At 46.9% G+C, this 21,151-nt stretch overlaps 1 protein-coding gene across 1 annotated transcript in view; it reads right to left on the bottom strand.

Annotated features, from left to right (window-relative positions):
- CSNK2A2 (casein kinase 2 alpha 2) overlaps positions 1 to 7,371 on the bottom strand; it is a 38,355-nt gene extending 30,984 nt beyond the window's left edge. The window contains exons 1-2 of the mRNA XM_004583899.2: positions 6,894 to 7,371; positions 6,007 to 6,118 (exon numbers count right to left, since the gene is read on the bottom strand). Coding sequence (XP_004583956.1) covers positions 6,007 to 6,118; positions 6,894 to 6,997 — 216 coding nt within the window. The 5' untranslated portion in view covers positions 6,998 to 7,371. The remainder of the gene's footprint in view (positions 1 to 6,006; positions 6,119 to 6,893) is intronic.
- Positions 7,372 to 21,151: the final 13,780 nt, after the last annotated feature.

Raw genomic sequence — 21,151 nt, 5'->3', positions numbered from 1 at the left:
GTATTCTACTTCCTGGGCCAGACTCTCTCAGGAAAGAAAAAACACTTAATAGATCATTAAAATACAATCACCTACCTATCCACCTAATCATTTATCTATATTTCATGATTTTCTGAATAATACTAGAACAGAAATGTGTATCTATTTACAGAGAACAGAGTCAAAAGAGTCAGCATGTGGCATAGTAGGTAAAGTCCCCATCTCCAGAGCTGGCACCCCCCCATGGGCATAAGTCCTGGTTGTTCCACTTCCAATCTGGCTACCTGCTAATGTGCCTGAGAAGCAGCAAAGGATGGCCCAAGTGCTTGGGTCCCTGCACCCATGGGGAATACCTGAAATAAGTACCTGACTCTTGGCTTCAGAACAGCTCAGCTCTGGCCATTGCAGCCATTTGAGGAGTGAACCAGCAGATGGAAGACCTCTCTACATTTTCTCCAAAAATACAGTGTGATAAAACTTGTAAAAACTGTATGAGTTTTTAAAAAGTGTAAAAACACTGCAGGCAGAGGCTGGAGCCTTGCTGCAGTAAGGTAAGCCTCTATCTACAGTGTCAGCATCCCATATAGGCACTGGTTTGTGTCCCGGCTGCTCTACTTTCCATCCAGCTCCCTGCCTGTGGCCTGGGAAGCACCAGAGTATGTCTCAAGTCCCTAGGCCCCTTCTACCCACATGGGAGACCCAGAAGCTCTTAGCTCCTGGCTTCAGATCAGCTCAGCTCCAGTCACTGAGGCCATTTGGGAAGTAAACCAGGGGATGGAAGATCTCTGTCTCTCCTTTCCTCTGTAAATTGTCTTTTAAACAAGAATAAATTTTAACATACACACTGGTGGCTTAAGTGCAGAGTAAAGGAGCATTTCACATGTCCTAAACATGTTGCTGTGGACACAAACCACACAGACCTCATGCTTGGGCCTTACAGCCCTGTGGGCAGCCACTCACACCACACTAGCAACACACCAAAGTCAAACACTCTTTTTTCAGAGGAGTAACTAAAAATCATTAGAAATAAGTTCCTTTTTGACTTCTAAAGAGTGTTCCTTAACCCATTCAACAATAGTACAGCACATCAAATTTCCAACAATGCCCTGACTGTGCTCCTCCTATCTGCTAGGACTCCACGATGCGTACAGTGGGTCCTATGTCTAGTGCTCGAACTCCCCCATAATCAAGTGACCCTATGCAAAATACATGTCTCTTTAGTCCTGGCTTATTAGTAAGGGTCTGGGTTCTAATGGTTTCTAATCCCCCAGGTTCTGTGGTACAAGTTAACCACAGTCTCCATCTGTGACCACAAAAACATATACTACAAGCAGCACTAACAGTTTACAAATTATTTGAATTCTTGTTAAAGTTATAATATTTTTGATAATATTGTTTTAGCCACTATGAGACATTTGTGAAAGCTAGAATTCACCAAAATTGTAGATCAGTGTGATATCATCAGTGTGTAGCCTCAGAAGATGTCTTGGTATACAAGCCTACATGGAGGGTACAAAAGTTACCACCACAAAAAGGTAGAAATAAAGGAAAAAGCACTCCATCAGCATGACACCAGTCTGATACAACAGAAAGACTAACTGTTCTCTACAAAGGTATAACAAGAATCTGCAATCAACATCACTCTGATACTACCTCTGGCCAACGCAAAATAAATTCTAATTTGAAGTGCAAGAATTAATTTGGGAGAGTGGGGAGTGGAAAGCCAAGCTAAGCTGTTTATAAAACAAGACTCCTGGGCTTGGCATGGTGGTACAATGGGTTAAAGCTTCTGCATGTGCCACACAAGCACTGGTTCAAGCCCTGGCTGTTCCACTTTTGACCCAACTCCCTGCTAATGGTCTGGAATAGCAGTGGAGTGCTTGGGCCTCTGCAACAGGTGGCAGAGCAAGATATCCTGCAACCCATGTGGCCTGCATCTGGTCCAGCCCCAACCATGGGGACCATCAACCAGAGTATGAAAGCTCTCTGCCTCTCCCTCTAATTCTACCTTTCAAATAAGTAAATAAAGAAAAAGACTATCAACAGGAAGCCTTGTTGTTGCAGCACTGGCTCAAAGAGATGCACAACAGTATTGCTCTCAATTTTTGTGTAGAAAATAGTATAATTTGAAAGATGCTAAGAACTCCGAGAAGTGCTGCAAATCATATTCCTGGGCAGGGCTTGCAAGTTCTACAAATCGTCACAAATGGTCAAAGGCCTTTTATTTCCTCATATACCTTCCTCAAAGATTAGGATTGGTGCCACAGCTCACCAAGCTAATCCTCCACTTGCAAGCGCTGGCATATGGATGTCGATTTGTGTGCTGGCTGCTCCACATTAAAAAAAATTATTATTATTATTATTTGGAAAGGCAGAAATAGAGAGAAGGATACACAAAGAAAGCACCTCCAACTGCTATTTCACTCCCCAAGTGGCCGCAACAGCCAGAGCCAAACCGATCTGAAGCCAGGAGCCTCCTACAGATCTCCCACATGGGTGTAGGTCCCAAGGCTTTGGGTCATCCTACTCCACTTTCCCAGGCCACAAGCAGGAAGCTGGATGGGAAGTGGAGCAACTGGGACACAAAACCGGTTCCCACCTGGGATCCTGGCAGATGTGAGGCAAGGATCTAGCAACTAGGCTACCATGCTGGATCCTGCTCCACTTTTTTTTTTTTTTAATAAAGGTTAGCTTTCAGGGGTTTTGTGTTTTTTTTTTTTTTTAAGATTTTATTATTGGAAAGCTGGATATACAGAGAGGAGGAGAGACAGAGAGGAAGATCTTCCATCCGATGTTTCACTCCCCAAGTGAGCTGCAATGGGCCGGTGCACGCCAATCCGAAGCCGGGAACCTGGAACCTCTTCCGGGTCTCCCACGCGGGTGCAGGGTCCCAAAGCTTTGGGCCATCCCCCACTGCTTTCCCAGCCACAAGCAGAGAGCTGGATGTGAAGTGGAGCTGCCGGGATTAGAACCGGTGCCCATATGGGATCCCGGGGCTTTCAAGGCGAGGACTTTAGTTGCCAGGCCACGCCGCCGGGCCCTCCTGCTCCACTTTTAATCTAGTTCCTTGCTAACGGCCTGGGAAAGCAGTGGAGGAGGACTCAAGTTCTTGGGCCCCTACAGTTGCATGGGAGATTCAGAAGTTCCTGGCCCCTGGCTTTGGATCAGCTCAGCTCCAGCTGTTGTGGAGCTGGGGGACTGAAAAATTATTTGTTTCAAATTCAAAGGATGAACTTTCTGACATTAAGGGGCTCTCTGTGTAAACCCCTACCATCCCCACCTCCCACTTTTTCTCTTCAAAACAATTTTTTTTTTTAAAGATTCATTCATTTTACTTGAAAATCATCAGACTTACAGGAAAGAGACAGTGATCTTCCATTCATTAGTTTACTCCCCAAATGGCAACTTAGGCCAGAATAAGGCAAGCCTGAAGCTGGGAGCCAGAAGCTTCTTCTGGGTGTCCCACGCAGATACAGGGGTCCAAGGACTTGGGCCATCCTACAATGCTTACCCAGGCCATTAGCAGGGGGCTGGATTGGAAGTGAAGCAGTTAGGACACAAACCAATGCCCATTTGAGATGTGGATGCTACAGGTGGAGGATAAGTACCTCACCAACCCCTTTTCAAAACAATTTCTATCAAGGAAGATACAATCTCATTAGTGACTGGAAATCTTTGAGATTTCAGCCTCAGAACTCAGGGACAGTGTGTCAGTAGCTTTAAAATTCCTAAAGCTTAACAATTCCAATACATTTTGATAAACAAAAGATTTGGAAATCTACCAATACAAATTAAGTGATACAAAATTCGTCTGCAGTCACTTGCCCCGCAATCTCTGCTGTCAGGAAGGACTGACATGACGTATAACTGACTGCCACAGTCTCCTCCTCAGGGGGACGCTGCGCGCCTCCGTCACGGTAGCACCTAGCTCCCTGCTGCAACTGAAATGCACAGAGCAGCCTTACACGACCAGAAAGCCTTTTCCCCTACTCCTGCAAAGCCCGAGCAGCCGTGACTGTGAAGGCCTGAGCTTTCTGTACCCAAATATCACAGCACAACATGAGTCGTAACTTCAAACCTCGGTGTGCAAAAGTGCACTGAATCCAGACAACTACTCTTTTCAAACAGTTCTTTTAATCTACTTTCCCAACAAAACTACAACAGTTCCATCAGTGGCTTCTTATCCCATTCCTTAGATGGGAACAAAATCTGGACAGAAAAGCGACAGGGTTTTGGCCAGCATCAACAGAGGGCAGTGTTCAGGCACAGAGACAACGTGGCTCAAGCTGCACCGTGACAAGAAACAAGACACGCTGCATCAACTGGAGCATCAGGGGGCCCTCCAAGCTTGAACATTGGAGCCCATTCTGTGCTCGGTGTGCAGTTCCTGCAATCAGTGTTCCCACACATGGCGCAAGACAGAGACTGGGCCCATAGTTCGGGGGCAGGCTCACTGCCACACGGTGACTGTGACGCTGGGTCAGTGTCTTGGGGCCTCGGACTTCCCTTGCAAAAACCACCTGTGGCAGCCTTCCAACTGAGTTCCCCACAACAGCCAAAAAAACTCCAGTAACTGATCCCCAGGAACTGTTTACAGGAATGACCAAACAGCAGTTTGGGTATCACTCACACATACAGCTGAATGCTGTGCTGTTCAAAGATGACACAGGAAATCACACACTTATCCAAAAATGCACAAAAGTTTAGACATTTGTCTGGAATTGCTTTGGAATCAGCAATTCATTCTGAACATACATCTGTGGAATTCAGCTATTTCTAATTTCAAGTTGAGCTCTGTTCACCTCTTCAAGTTGAAGCAGTTCAAATGAAAACACTTGCTTATGTACACAGAGGACTTATGTGGCCTCCACAGGTGATTTCTTAAGGGAACACCATTTCTTCACGTATCTATGCTTGTTGGAGGTGGGAGGCCTTGTGCCTGTATCGGATGAGCTCCTACTTAGAGGTGAGTCAACCTCCATTCACGTCTCTCTCCAAGAGCACAGCCACCTTTGTGGTTGCTCTCCATTACTGGACCGGAAAGGCTCTAAGGGAGGCTTGTGGACCTTTGTTCTGACAGGAAGTGCCCAGAAAGCCTACACCTGCCACGCTGCTCTCGCACACAGAGGCAGCCTCTCAATGCCACTGTGGATAGCAGGATCCCAAGACTACACTTCCATTCCCTGTCTCTTACTGAATGACATGTGTACACATAGTAGATGACCTGGCAACACACAGGACCCGTTACAGGCGCTAAAAATTATTTTACAGCACACCCTGTAAATGTGATTAAAGTTAGACAATCAGTTACCTGAAGGAAAATACAGCCAACTTTTCATGCTCATTATGTCTTCATGCAAGAGATAATAAAAGGCCTATCACCAAACTTAAGATAATGAAACCAGTTTATCAGTTCCAAGGGCTTGTGTGATTAAAAGAATATTCTTCCAATATCTAAGTGCCACTGACTAGCAGGCACACCACAGTTTGGTGGGCTTCCCAGCACTGCCCGTTCCCCTCAGCCATCCCATCCCACCTGAAACTTCACTGCCAAAGAGAGGAGAAACAAATTACTGTTACTCCCTCTGGAGTTTCCTTCCCCTTAGGCTCCAGTTTTTTTCCAATTTTTCTTTGTGGACCAAGTTAGAGCAGCAAGGGTAACAGAGTGCTCAAAGAGCCCCTGGGTCCTAGCAATCTCCATGAAAAGGCTTTTCTTCACTCTGAGTATTTATTTATTTTGTAACAAATGGAGCCCTTTGGGAGAAAAGTGCTTTGGGTCCCATCATTTACATTTTAGAATAAGAATGTTCCTGATCTAGTCCCCTTAGATTTGAGACTTGCCTGCCTATTTTCTTCAAAGTCCAAAGAAAATGAGGTGGGAGATGGGAGTCCCAGAGGGACCTCAGAGCAAACAGACATGAACGAGGGCCTGCACTGCTCAGTCTAGCCATGTGCCTCTTTCTGCTCATATCCTTGTGGCTTGTAGGGGAAAAAAAAAAAGTTACATACAACTCATAGGAAACTCACCTTGAGAATTTTTACAACCACTCGCTCATTGTTGGTGATGTTAATGGCCTCAAACACTTCACTATACTTCCCTCGACCAAGCTTTCGAACCAGTTGGTAATCATCTTGATTACTGCAAGAGGCAAGAGACACACATCAATGCCAAGATTTGGGACAAACCAAGACAACCCATTCACCACTTCCATTCATCAAGCACTTCCAAGTGCATCCACACAACGCTGCAACTCCTTCCCTCGATTAAAACCTACCCACCATCAACTTGGCTTCTGCCACTCTGCAGAGCTCCTAAACCTAACTGGTCCCCTAGAACATGGGAGGCGGAAATGGGGGGTAGGGTATGAAAGCAAGGCTGAGTATTCCCTGCCCCACCCCGCTGTGGGTCCACCGCACCTGCCTCCTATTTCCCACCCCCGAAGGTAGGCTAGCGTCTGCTTGGAGAATCTGGACATCATCTCAAAAATTTCCTCCCACCCAGCCTCAAGTCAGTAAACTCAAAAGGCAGAGAATTTTAATAGCTCAAGAGGACAGCTGTTGACTTCCCACCCCAATAGAAACCCCGAAGGTGTGAGGAGGGGGCCCGGCTGCTGCCTGCCTTCCTTCGCGCTCTGGAGCCTACACCGATTTCCGCCCCCCACCCCCACACACAGAGGGGAGCACAAGGTGGGGAAAAATGAACGACCCGGGGTAGGGGGTTGGGGGGAGGGATAAGGGAAGAGGAAGAAGAGGACATGTGCGAGATGGGGGCCTCTGTCGCCCGACCCAGACCCGACGAGCGGCCGGCTGGAGGCAGATCGCAGGGGCTGAGTGCGGTTTGAGCCGGGGGGCTGCCGGGCGGGGGTGGGGACGAGAGGAGCCGAAAGGGTGGGTGGGGGCGGCGGCAGATTTACCCCCAGCTCGGGACGTGAGCCTCGTAGTCCCAGTACTCGCGGCGGCTCAGGCTGTTCACCTCGGAGTAGACCCGGGCCCTGCTGACCGCGGCCGGGCCGGGCATGGCGGGCGGGACCGGGGGGCGCCGCAGGGCGCAGAGGGCGGCGGCGGCGACGCGGCCGGGGGCGCGGGGCGGCGGGCGAAGGAGGTGGCGGGCCGCGGGGCGCCGGAGGAGGAGGAGGAGCGCGGCGGCGGGCGGCGGCGCCAGGCCGGGCCGCGGGGGCGGGCGAGAGAGCGGGGCGGTCTGGGGGCGCGGGGGGCGCCGGCCGAGCCGGCCCGGCCCTGGAGAGCGGCCGGCGGGCGGGCGGCGCTCGCGCTCTGCGGCGGCCTCCGCTCGCCTTGCGGCCCCCGGGAGGCGACAGCTGCGACGGCGGTGGTGGCCCCGGCAGCGGCAGCCACCGGCTGGGAAAGGGGCAGCGGCGGCGAAGAAGGAGGAGTAGGAGGAGGAGAAGGCGGAGGAAACCCGGAAAAGGGGCAGCGCTTTTTAGGAGCGGCCGCCGCCCAGGCCGGGGCAGGCCTAGCTCACAGCGCCCCCTGCAGCGTGGGGGGACCCGCGGGGCGGTGCCGGCCCCTCCCCCGGTCCGCCCCCGGCCCGCCCCCAGCCCAGGCCCGCCGGTCCAGGTCTCCCCATCCTGGGCTTGGCCATCTGCCGTCCTTGAGCCTTTGACGACTGTCCCCAAGACCTTCATTTCTGATCACCCAACCTTATCCACCCAAGAACTCCGTCATACACGGTTCTGACACCCGATTTAGCCGTCGTTCCTATTAAGTTCTTTTCCTGTGATGTGCTCATAAGTCTCTGAAACCTCCCCAAACTCAAGATTTAACCCTCCTTTTTTTCTTCCTTTCTCGCTTCCCCCTGGATCCTGCTCTGTCACTTGACTTGAGAGACCTCATTCTCCTGTCACCCAGAAGAACCCTCCCCACAAAACCCTGTATGCCTTTTCCCACATTCTGGTCCAAGGCCTTCTCTGATGTCCACTTTGGTCACGTGGCTAATCTGACCGGCCTGTTTTGTAATGTGGCCCTCTAATCCTGAACTCTGCTCTCTCTTGGATCTTCTGATCCTTTCTTTCTGTTTTAAAGATTCATTTGTTTTTATTGGAAAGGAAGGTCAGATTTACAGAGAGGAGAGACAGAAAGATCTTCCATCTACTGGTTTACCCCCCAAATGACCACAAGGGTTGGAGCTGAGCTAATCTGAAACCAGGAGCAGGAAGGGGCCATCCTCTAGTGTTTTTCCAGGCCACAGGCAGGGAGCTGGATGGGAAGTGGAGCACTGGGGACACATTTGGCTCCCATATGGATTTAGCAACTGAGCCATCACACCGGGCCCTCTTCTTAGCCTTTCTTCTCTCTGGCTCCTCCTTCCCACCCCTCTCAGCAGCACCTTTTCACCCATCCCAGGTTGTTCTGGCTTCCACGTATCCTTTTTCACACTCTGTTTTCTGGATAACAACCCTGATACAGGGGGTCTGTGATGGAGATTACCCTGCCACCTGCCATGCTGGCCTCCAGTATTAGCATTGGTTGAAGTCCTTGCTGCTCGTGGCTGGGATGATGGAATTTCTGTGTCCTGGCTTTAGCTGTGCCCAGCCCCAGCTGTTGAGGCCATTTGGAGGAGTAAATCAGTAGATGGAAGACTCTGTCTCTTTCTGTAGCTCTGCTTTTCAAATAAATAAATCTTTCAGGGAAAACAAAAGACCTGATATCGGTGTGCAGAGGATTAAACCCCATCTGTAACACTGGCCTCCTGCTTCGTACCAGTTTAAGTCTCAGCTGCTGCCTGCTAATGGCAGTGGAAAGTACTTGAGCCCCTGCAACCCACATGAGAAACCCGATTGAGTTCCTGGCTCTTAGCGTCACCTAGCTCAGCTCTGATCTTCATGACCATTTGGAGAGTGAACCAGTGGATGAAAGATTTCTCCCTCCACCCTCCTCTGTCTTTCCCTATAATTCTGCCTTTCAAACATCTTTTTTTCAAGAAAAAAAATCCTTGGTACAGCTAAAAGCACACACAATGGAGTCAGATCTATTCAAATTCTGGGCCCTGGATTTTACAGAGACCCAATGAAGTGAAGTGTATGATGCTGGATCAGATTCTGGGTTTTATAAAAAAAAAAAAAAAGGTGGAAAGGAGAGGAAGGAAGAAGAAAGCACAGAGTTAAAAAGGATACTATTGGGAAGACAAATATAGGAAGTCTACAATGTAATAAAACTGTATAAATGTTACATTCTCTGAGTGTCAGTATCACAAGTGCTTGACAAAACAAGGACATAAGCTCCTTGCCCACGTGACTGAAAGCAGATACACTTCCACAACGGTCTTCCTCACCCCCTGCATTCTTTCTTAAACTAGCCAGACCCTGCCTCAGCCCCAACCTGACATCCTCCTTCTCCCGAGGACCCTCAGCTGCCCTTTGTTATACTGGGCTCTATGCATGTTCATCCTGTGTGTACATGGGTACTGGGATACCCTGGGGCTGACTCCCTTGAATACATCTGTTCTGGCTGTGAGCTCATGCCTCCCTTCCTCTTTGTCCAGTACTTCTTCCCAACAGTGGTTATGCTGGAGAACACCTTGATCTTAGGAGTTTAGACATGGATTCTTTTGGAAGTATCCTATCTGCAGCTTAAGTCAACTAGCTCTCCAGAAACACATGGGTCCCACACAACCTAAGTGCAGGTGGTAGGGGCTGGACCCCATGGCGGTGGCTCAGGGGAGAAGCTGACAGTAAACATGACTGAAAAGTCTGTGGAAAGTTTTCAAAGTAAAAACTGGGAGGGGACCCGGCACAGTAGACAGTAGCCTAGTGGCTAAAGTCCTCGCCTTGCAAGTGCTGGGATCCCATATGGGCACCGGTTCGTGTCCTGGCAGCCCTGTTTCCCATCCAACTCCCTGCTTGTGGCCTGGGAAAGCAGTAGAGGACGGCCTAAGGCCTTTGGTTCCTGCACCTGCGTGGGAGACTGGAAAGAATCTCCTGGCTCTTGGCTTTGGATCGGCTCAGCTCTGGCCATTTAGGTCACTTGAGGAGTGAATCATTGGATGGAAGATCTTCCTCTCTGTAGCTCCTCCTCTCTGCATATGTGACTTTCCAATAAAAATAAATAAATCTTTTAGAAAAATCATAGCTTTACTGCAAAAAATTTGAAATGCATGCATACTTTAAAAAAAAAAAAACTGGGAGAAGGGCAGTGCATTGGTTCAGCTGGCTAATCCTCCACCTCCAAGCATCAGCATCCCACATGGGTGCCAGTTCAGGTCCCAGCTGCTGCACTCCCCATCCGTCTCCCTGCTCGTGGCCTGGGAAAGCACTGGAGAATGGCCCAAAGCCTTGGGACCCTGCAACCATATGACAGACCTGGAAGACGCTCCTGGTTTTGGATTGACTCAGCTCCCACTGTAGCAGCCATTTGGGGAGTGAACCAGTAAACAGAGATCTTTCTCTCTTGTCTCTCCTTCTCTGTGTAAATCTAATCCGTCTTTCCAATTTTAAAAAAAATCAATAAAATTTTTTTAAGTATGTAGAGGGCCCTGCACAGTAGCCTAGCAGTTAAAGTCCTTACCTTGCACGTGTCAGGATCTCATATGGATGCCGGTTCTAATCCCAGTGCCGTCATTTTTCTTTCTTTTTTTTTTTTTTTTAAAGATTTATTTGTTTTTATTGCAAGTCAGATACACAGAGAGGAGGCGAGACAGAGAGGACAATCTTCCGTCCGATGATTTACTCCCCAAGCGGCCGCGGCAGCTGGAGCTGGGCCAATCCAAAGCCAGGAGCTTCTTCCAGGTCTCCAACATGGGTGCAGGGTCCCAAAGCTTTGGGCTGTCCTTGACTGCTTTCCCAGGCCACAAGCCGGAGGCTAGATGGGAAGCAGGGCTGCTGGGATTAGAACCGGCACCACCCATATGGCAACCCAGGCGTGCAAGGCGAGGACTAACCACTACTTTATCGCGCTGGGCCCTGCCCTCACTTTCTATCCAGCTCCCTGCCTGTGGCCTGGGAAAATGGTTGAGGACAGTCCAAAGCGTAGGGACCCTGTACCCGTGTGGAAAACCTGGAAGAGGCTTCTGGCTTCAGATTGGCTCAGCTCTGGCCATTGTGGCCACTTGGGGACTGAATCATTGGATGGAAGATCTTCCTCTTTCTCTCCTTCTCTCTGTATATCTGACTTTCTAATAAAAGTAAAACTTAAAAAATGTATGTGGAAAAATCTCAAAGCAAAAACTGTAAGAAAATAAGTAAAGTGTTTGTGGAAGAAGTAGGCATTAGGATTTAGTTTCCTAAAACTGCAAACTTCCCTAAATGTCTCTCACACAGCTTCTCTCAGACAGCTCCTCTCAAGTGCACAGTGTAGCTTTGGCTTTATAATTTCTTATTAAGGGCCCGGCGGCGTGGCCTAGCGGCTAAAGTCCTCGCCTTGAAAGCCCCGGGATCCCATATGGGTGCCGGTTCTAATCCCGGCAGCTCCACTTTCCATCCAGCTCCCTGCTTGTGGCCTGGGAAAGCAATTGAGGACGGCCCAAAGCTTTGGGACCCTGCACCCGCGTGGGAGACCCGGAAGAGGTTCCAGGTTCCCGGCTTCGGATCGGCGCGCATCGGTCCGTTGCGGCTCACTTGGGGAGTGAAACATCGGATGGAAGATCTTCCTCTCTGTCTCTCCTCCTCTATGTATATCTGGCTGTAATAAAATGAATAAATCTTTAAAAAAAATAATTTCCTATTAATAAGTCTCTGCAGATCAGTCTGAGTTATATAATGTTATATTATATAATGTTATATTATATTATATTACTTATTTCACTTGAAAAATCAAAGTTGCAGCAAGAGAGAAAGAAGGTGGGGTGGAGAAAGATCTCCCATCTTCCGGTTCACTCCCCAAATGGTCACTATGGTCAGGCCTGAGCAGATCTGAAGCCAGGAACCAGGAACATCTTCCAGGCCTCCCACATGAGAGCAGAGGCAGAAGCCTCTGTTGGTCATCCTCTGCTGGTTTCCCAGGTCATTAGCAGAGAACTGAATTAGAAGTGGAGCAGCTAGGACTTGAACCAGTGTGCATATGGGATGCCAGTAGCACAGTACACCACAGTGCAAACCCCCTGGGTCAAATATTTTTAATCCTATCCCCTTGGTTGACCTTCCTGGGTTCTTAGAACTCCAACACTAGATACGTGTGAGGATCAGTGTATGTGTGTGTATGCATTCTTTCTTTACCATACATCAGATTCTTGAAAGAGGCCATGATCCAAAAATAATTCCAAATGGTAGATGCGACTGTGATGTCTACTGCCAACTGGGGCTCCATTCCTATCCTCCACCCTTACCCACGTCTGACCGCACCCATCCTCCCTGCACCTTCCTCTCATTCCTTACCACCTAATCCACACCCAGCTCACGTAACCGGCTCCCACACCTGTGGTGTGCCTGAGGAGTCATTCACCCACACAACACTCTGGTGCAACACACACTCTTGTATTTGGCTGACAGCTCACTCACTCAGCCAGCCCTGAAATCTGCAGTCAGTCCTCCTCCTGCCAAATGCAATATGTTTTGATGGTTTGGCAGGGTTGGGCACCCCACAGAGCTGGTGGAGATCCATTGCCTTGCCTTCTTGCCTTCTTGCCATGCAACAGGTTTGGCATGAATTAACATAGGCAACTTGAGATGGCAGCAATGCAACCCTTGCTGAAGGAGTCTCCTTGGGATGTGAAGAGGGGTAGGCTGGTGTCTCTGCAGGAGTTGGTGACTGGGCAGGGGGATTCATTGAATCAGAATTGACATGCCCTGAAGACTCCAGGGTGTGATTTTGAGGTAAGTGTAATTCAGGTTTGCACAAGGGGGCATCTTGAGTTAAATAGCCCAACAACTTTATATCAGTTCCTCCTACGACCTAAATTCTACCCCACACACATACACAAAAGTCACCCAACATAAAAACAAACATCATTTAAAACTCTGAGAAAATCACTTTCTACTTTGCAAGATCTGCAAAACACCTGCAAGGTTTGCAGGTTTTTACCTAGAAATGCTGCTTCTTAAGAAACTAGTGTAAGAAAATAATGAAAAATATGAACCAGTAAAGCTGGGGGTTGGGGTGTGAGGAAGCCCTAACAAGTTAAAAACAAAGCATTTATACTTTAATGGGTAGACTGTAGGACGTGTGGATTTTACACATCTCAATGAAGCTATTAATAAAATTATAAGGCTGGAACCATTGTAAAGATCTCTCCCAATGCCCCTTCTTTTAAAAAAAGATTTATTTATTTATTTAATTGCAAAGTCAGATATACAGACAGGAGGAGAGACAGAGAGAAAGATCTTCTGTCTGATGACTCACTCCCCAAGTGACCACAATGCTGGTGCTGTGCTGATCTGAAGCCAATACAGAAACCAGGAACTACTTCTGGATCTCCCATGTGGGTACAGGGTCCCAAGACTCTGGGCCATTCCTCCACTGCTTTCCCAGGCCACAAGCAGGGAGCTGGATAGGAATCAGGGCCATTGGAATTAGAACCGGTGCCCATATGGGATCCCAGTGTGTTCAAGGCGAGGCCTTTAGCCACTAGCCACTGCGCCACTCCCCGCCCCTTTTTAATACCAAGATTTCTAGAGTTACAACTAGAGACAGAGGTTGAACTTGAACTCAGGTCTCTCTGGTAACGAACTCCATTTCCTTAACACCTTGATTCACTATATCCATCAGTGCCCAGTGCCACGGCTCAATGGCTAAATCCTTGCCTTACATGCACAGGTATCCCATATGGACATCGGTTCATGTCCCAGCTGCTATCCACAAGCTGGATAGCTCCCTGCTTATGGCCTAGGAAAGCAGTAGAGGACGGCCCAAAGCCTTGGGACCCACACCCACACGGGAAACTGGGAGGAAGCTCCTGGCTCTTGGCTTCAGATTGCCTCAGGTCTGGTTGTTGTGGCTACCTGGGGAGTGAATCAGAAGATGGAGGGTCTTTGTCTGTGTCTCTTCTCTCTGTAAATCTATCTTTCCAATAAAAAGAAAATAAAATTTAAAAATATATAGGTATGGGCCCAGCGCAGTAGCTGAGTGGCACCTTGAATGGACCAGGATCCCATATGGGCGCTGGTTTTAATCCTGGTAGCCCTGCTTCCCATCCAGATTTCTGCTTGTGGCCTGGGAAAGCAGTGGAGGATGACCCAAAACCTTGGTACCCTGTACCCATGTTGGAGACCTAAAATAAGCTCTGGGCTCCAGGCTCTGGGTCGGCTCAGCTTTGACTGTTGCAGCCTCTTGAAGAGTGAATCGACAGATGGAAGATCTTCCTCTTTGTCTCTCTTCTCTGTGTATCTTACTTTCCAATAAAATAAATAAATCACACACACCACACACACACGTTCCAAATAGCCCAAAGATATTCATCCTGAAAATCATATTTCATCACGGAAATATGAAATAAATATTATAAACCAAGGGATCAGTGAAATAAGTTCTATTACATCCCTACAGTGAAGTACTAGATAGTATTAGAAATTGTATTTGTAAGGAATTTTTATTGATGAGAACAGTTTTATAATAGAAGTTTTTAAATGAGTTTTTTAAAGTTGCACAAGTAATTGTGGTAAGCAGACCAATGTCCCCCCAGTTCACCCACTTTGTATTCCCCAGAACCTATGCTTTCCTACATGGAAAGAGAGACTCTGCAGGTGAAAATTAGTTAAAGACTTTGAGATGGGAACAGTGTCCTGGATCATGCTGATGGGTGGAATCACAGGAGTCCTTGTCCATGAGAGAGGAGGCAGGCCAACCAAGAATAACTGTAGGGATAGAAGCAACAGAGAGAATAATGCAACTGTTGTTATCTTGGAAGATGGAAGAACCCATAAACCTAGCAAGGGACCACCCTCTAGGGTCTGGAAAAGACAAAGAGAAGGATCTTCCCTTTTTGCCCCCAGAACAACAGCAAATTAGTCCAATGAAATCCATTTCAAATAAGTTTGGTTGGGTTGTTTTAAGCAGCTAAACGTGTGCTCATTTCTTAACAGTTGCACTAGGAAAGGCACAGTTAAATACAGTTCATAAAAGTCTCTCTCCTTTGACCTTAATTTTCTGATCCCTTGGCCTCGGACTTCTCTCTGCCATTTTAAAAAATTTTATTTTATTTTTGATATTCACATAGCTGAGAAGGATGTATACTTATTTGGGCCAAGGTATGGGAGAAAGTGGGTGAGACAATTGCTTCCATTTTTTTTTTCTTCCCATATCTTGGGGTAAGGGAGAGAGAAGGGGAGAGGGACGCTCCCAGCATCCTAACCGCATCTGTACTCAGGGATAGGTGATGGCCTCTTGATGTCATCCTGGGTCCCAAATGTGGAGCATGTTCCAAGGGTACTGCTTACGTCGTTTTGATAGTTCTGAGATGCTGTTGATTTTGTTGCTCCAAGGATAGGGAAATACTTACAAAGCCCGTTAGCTGATACAGTCCACCCTAGAGTCTCTACTCACTCAGATAATTGCTGTCAAAGCTTGGCAGGGAAAGTTGTCCAATTTGTTTCGTCACTGACATTGTTGAATCTAGTTTGTACAAAAGTCCTGCTAAGTCAGGTTAGTACAAATTTCCTACCCTTGATATCACTCTGTCCTTGCATCAGTAATAATTCCATCAGGTTTGTTTAGCAGGAAATCCTCTTCGTATTTCCTCTTAACCATTTTCCAGCTGTTGAACACTTGTTTCCTTAGTTATGAATTTCCACTTGTCCTTCTTGGGGTTGAGCACAAATATTTTCTCCAACTACAAGACCCTGTTGCAATGGTCCCTAGACATACTGCCATGGTCCTCTTTGGAAAAAGTCTGTCTTAGCATCTTTATCCAGTGTCTTAAATATTTTTACCATTAATAAACATTTTTCAAGAAACTCCTAAGTCAGTAAAGCAAAAAGTGAAATTTACCCTTCATTGCCTTATCCATTTCCATGTTGGGTTTGCATCCTTCCAGGCCCATTTTTACCCAGTAAGAATATATGACAAATCTACATTTTTCTGATTGGCTTTGCTCTGTTTCAAAGCAGGACACCAAAGTGTACATATATTTAGAAGATAAGCTCTTGAGCATGTAAGATTGCATAGGAAAAGAACTGAAATAAAATTAAATCCTTTTGGTCTTGGAATAGTAAGATTTGACTTTTTTAATCAGCAGAGGAAAAATTCCAAGGTCTCTCCAGGCTATAACCCTCCCTCCGATAATTATGGATCAGTAGGAGCTTTTTGGGAAAAAGTAGGGGGAAAAATAGGGTTCTGAATTCTCTCCAGTCCCAGGGGTCCCCGAGGAATGCTGAACTCTCACTTTTGGGTGTGTTTCAGGATCCAGGCAGGTGTATAAAATGTGTTAATTAATGCCCAACTGGCTCAACTTTACCTAAGTACATTCTGCAAAACAATTCCTTAGAGACACCACTTGGGTTGTTTTTTTTGTTTGTTTGTTTTTGGCCATCATCATCCTTACAGCGTTGACTCCCTTCATCCAGTGAAAGGAGGGCATGCGGCACAGCATGGCGCAAGCGAGAGAATCTCCAATACAGAAATTTTCTTTTGATGCTCCAGTGGGAATTCCATTGATCCCCAGAAACAGCAGGGAGACGGGCACATGTTTAACATGTCCACGACCCAACTGTTTCCAGTGATTTTCCTCATACTCTATGAGAAGGATGGACAAGTCCATTCAGACTAAGCTGTAAGTACAAGTTGAGAGCCTAATTCAAAAGTCTGAAATCCAAAATGCTCCAAAATTCAAAAGCTTTTGAACATTGACATGGTGCCACAAGTGGAAAATGCCACACCTTGACCTCATGTTGAAGGTCACAATAAAAAATGCAGATACATTAACAAGAGTATATAACATTACCTTCAGGTTTTGTGTGGAAGATATATCTATATATATGAATTTCAGGCTTAGATTTGGATCCCATTCTCAGGAGACCTCATTACGCATATGCAAAATTCCATGGTGCAGAAGAATCCACAGTTCAAACTCTTTGGATCAGGAGCCCTCAACTCTGCAAGCTGTTTGAACAGGGTCAGGACTATAAAGTCTAGCAGACGTAGCCTTACTCCTGGAGTTGTAAGAAATGCAAAGGTGAAGGGAATATGTTGGAGAGTAGTTTGAAGATATTCTTGGGTCATGCAGCCACTCCGCATATTTGGGGTGAACATTTGGAGGTGAGAAGGTGATGCTGTAGAGCAGCAGGCACATCGCCTGGCAAAGCCATTATGCCTCAAAAGCATCATTTTCCTGCTGCATGGCTTTTCTGCAGTATTTCTTACTGCAACTAACTGCCAAGAATTTCCACCAACTCCCACGTCCCATCTCTCACCAAGTGAAGCTGGCTTACTCTCCAGATGGCCACTCACCTTCATCTTTTTGTTGATCTCCACAGTCTTCACCCCAGTTTAAGCCAAAATCATCTCTCCTCCCTGTAGGGGCATTTCCTACGTTGTTCTCTAGGCTTTTAGATGCATTGCTTATTAATTCTGGTGTCCTCCCTGTCAACTCAAGGTCTTGAACTTAGCAAGTTCATAGGCTTGGACCAAAAAATTACATTGTTCTTTACTGACTTCTAAAAAAAAAGTAGCATCTCTTCCTGTTATAAATGTGGTAAAAACAAAAAACAAAACATGACAGCATCAGCAGTCTCTGTCACCAGCAGAAATCAGATTTTTTTTTTACATTCTGCAGTTAGTGTTATTTTTGAAGCAGGAAATGTATTCTCTACAAAGTTCAACTGCTCTGATTATTGTAAGCAAAAGAATGGAGAGGAATAGTGCACAGTAAGTGGCCTAGTGGCTTGTCTTGCAAGCACCAGGATTCCATATAGGCAGCAGTACGTGCCCCAGCTGCCACTTCCCATCCAGCTCCCTGCCTGTGGCCTGGGAAAGCAGTCGAGCACAGCCCAAAACCTTGGGACCCTGCACCCGCGTGGGAGACCCTGAAGAAGCTGTTGGCTCTTGGCTTTGGATCAGCTCAGCTCTGGGTGTTGTAGCCACTTGGGTTACATTTACTCCTTAAATCTGCCTTTCTAATAAAAAAATAAGTAAGTCTTAAAATAAAAAAGAATACAGAGGAATGGCTCTGAATTGGGCTTTTACTTTTGCCTTCCAGCCCTTCTCTTCCTCACCTTGGGGCATGTTAAAGAGACACTAATTACCCTCAAGATAAATAATAAAAAAAAAAAAAAAAAAAAAAAAGACAAGAAAAAGAGTGGGCCTGATGTGATAACTCAGTGGCTAAAATCCTTGCCTGGCAAGCACTGGGATCCCATATGGGCACTGGTTCTAATTCCGGCAGCTCCACTTCCCATCCAGCTCCCTGCTTGTGGCCTGGGAAAGCAGTGGAGGACAGCCCAAAGCCTTGGAACTCTGCACCTGTGCGGGGACCTGGCAGAAGCTCCTGCTCCTGGCTCAGGTCTGACCATTGTGGCCACTTCGGGAGTAATGAACCAGGGCACAGAAGATCTTTCTCTTTGTTTCTCCTTCTCTCTGTAAATCTGACTTTCCAATAAAAATAAATAAATCTGGTTTTGGTAAGGATTTATTTATTGGAAGTTCAGATTAACAGAGTGAGGACAGACAGGGAAGAAGATCTTCTTTCGGCTGGTTCACTCCCCAAGTGGCCACAATGGCTGGAACTGAAGCAACTCGAAGCCAGGAGCCCAGAGCCTCCTCCAGGCCTCCTGTGCACGTGCAGCGTCCCAAGGCTTTTGAGCCATCCTCTACTGCTTTCCCTTGCCACAAACAGGGAGCTGGAAGGGATGTGAAGCAGCTGAGACATGAACTGGTGCCCATATGATATCCTGGCACGTACTAGGGAACCACCTTAGACACTAGGCTACCATGCTGGGCCCAAAAATAAACAAATCTTAAAAAAGAAAGAAAAACCTAGACTGAAAGATGTTGTATGAACAAGGCTTACTTTCTGTTGGGTGAAGTGCAGCTTTTACATACTTGCAAAAGTCTCATATTTGACTGGAAGAAGGAATGAAAGTTCACATAAGTAGTGGTGGGGCCCATTCAGGAGACCTACCAGCTCTGCAGCCCCTAACAGCACAAACTAATACACGTTCTCATGGATAAGCTGCCAAAATACAATCCAAGCCCAAGAAAAAAGATAGAAACTCCATATGTCTGGGGTGATGAAAAATCTGTTTTCTGAAAAGGTGGAGATGCGGACAAGAGTAGAGAAAGATGACTAGGAGTGGGCATGGCGCTGTTTACAACCACTCTAGGGACACTGGTGTCATGGCTGAATTATCACCCAGAATAGCAATGAACTGTATTGTTCTGTCAATACCTGTTCCTTTTTTTTTATGGTTTATTTATTTTCATTGGAAAGGCAGAGAGGAGAGACAAAGATCTTCCATCTGCTGGTTCACTCTCCAAGTTAACAACCAGAGTCAAGCCAACTGGGGAAAAAAGCCAAGAGCCGGGAAATCTGGAAGAAGCCCCTGGTTCTCAAGTTTGGATTTGCTCAGCCCAGGCTGTTGTGGCCACGTGGGCCATCCTTGACTGCTCTTCCAGGCCACAGGCAGGGAGCTGGATGGGAAGTGGAGCTGCCGGGATTAGAACCAGTGTCCATATCTGATCCTGGCGCATTCAAGGCAAGGACTTTAGCTGCTAGGCCACCGCGATGGGCCCCTTTCTGGCTTTATAACCCTCTTTTCTGATAGAGAAGAAGCTGGCAATGGAAGCCCTTTTGGATGGAGGAGGGAAGGTTAAGAAAGACCTCTTTGAGGGGGTGATAGCAGCTGCGACTTGAAGAAAGGAAGGGAGTATAACAGCTATGTGGATCCCCAAGGAAGCAATGTTCCAGGCCAAAGCATGTTGGTGTGCTGGAGCAACAGTGGGTGTCCTGAAGCTAAGCAATGAGCAGTTGGTGGCAGCTGGTCAAAGGGGATGGTTCGGATAATGCTTTCTAGACCCTTGGAAAGACTTCTGCTTGATGGCGACTGAGATAGGAAACCACCAGAACATTCTGAATAGAGGAAGACATTGTTTTATAAAGGATTGTTCTGACTGCATATGGGAAGGAAGAGAGATCTGTAGTAATTCAGGTAAGTGAAGAGGATGGTTGGGAGTCTAATAGAGAACGCTCAGACTTGGGGCTCATTATTCTGGGAAGCCACAAGATGTGACAGTAGAATTTGAGAGACAGACTTTATAAGTGTATGTAAAAAAATTTAATAGAAATACAACAGAAAAATTGTATGCAAAGTGCTCAGCACAATGTGTTGCATGTCATAAACTGTAATCACCACACACTGTTTGTCCATTGATGAACGAAGTTGGAAACTTTCTTTTATCCCTACTGACCCAATTGTGGTCCCGTACAGCATCCTAGAAGGGACCCCTGAGCAGCACCTTTACAACTAGAGTGTCTTCCCTCTCCCCTCCAGTAAGTTCAAACTCCTATTTCCTTTGATCCCTGGTCCTGAAGGCCACGGGTTGGCATCTGATAAACAAATTCACAATGAGGTTATTGATTGCATTGTGCCTGCCCCTCCCAGAAGGATCCACATTTTTCAAAAGTTGGCAACCTATTTACTTACTCCTAGGAATGAGGTGGCATCTGACAACACAGCAGGGAGGTGGAGAAGGTCCTTTGGTTTTGTGCAGTCCTCAGATGATACCTTCCAGAAGTTTACACCTCTTAGAAGCGGCTCAGCCCAGGGCCATGTTGCATTCCTCCCTCCTCTGCCTCAAACAACTCTAAGCTTTCACCGCCTCCTTTTTCCACAGGAATTTGGTCCCAGGCAGCCAAATCACAAGTAGGGCTTGGTATAGCTACCGGGTTCTGCTGAGGTCAGTCCTCTGAGGGATAGCTCGGCAAGGCACCCTTCACTCATCAACCAGAATCAACTTGCTTAAAAAAACAAAAATAATTTTTGTGTAAGACTAGCTTAAGAAGCAAGACCACAAAATCATAGTGTGGTACTACTTCCTATCTATTAAGATGACTATAATAAAAAAAAAATTTAGCTAACAACAAATGTTGACAAGGATATGGAGAAATTAGAATCCTCATACACTTTGCACACTGTGACACACATAATAGACCACATCATTACAACTGTTCATCAATGAATGAAGATGAAAACATCTTTACCTCTCCTACACACAACATATTCTGTTGCTGGGAATGTAAACTGGTGTAGCCACTTTGAAAAAGTCTGACGACTCCCTGGCTAGAAAGGTTCAA

Source organism: Ochotona princeps, chromosome 16, assembly GCF_030435755.1.
Source record: "Ochotona princeps isolate mOchPri1 chromosome 16, mOchPri1.hap1, whole genome shotgun sequence".
NCBI classification, from domain to species: Eukaryota; Metazoa; Chordata; class Mammalia; order Lagomorpha; family Ochotonidae; genus Ochotona; species Ochotona princeps.
The sequence above is the reverse complement of the archived record's forward strand: the minus strand, read 5'-3'. Positions and strand labels throughout refer to the sequence as shown.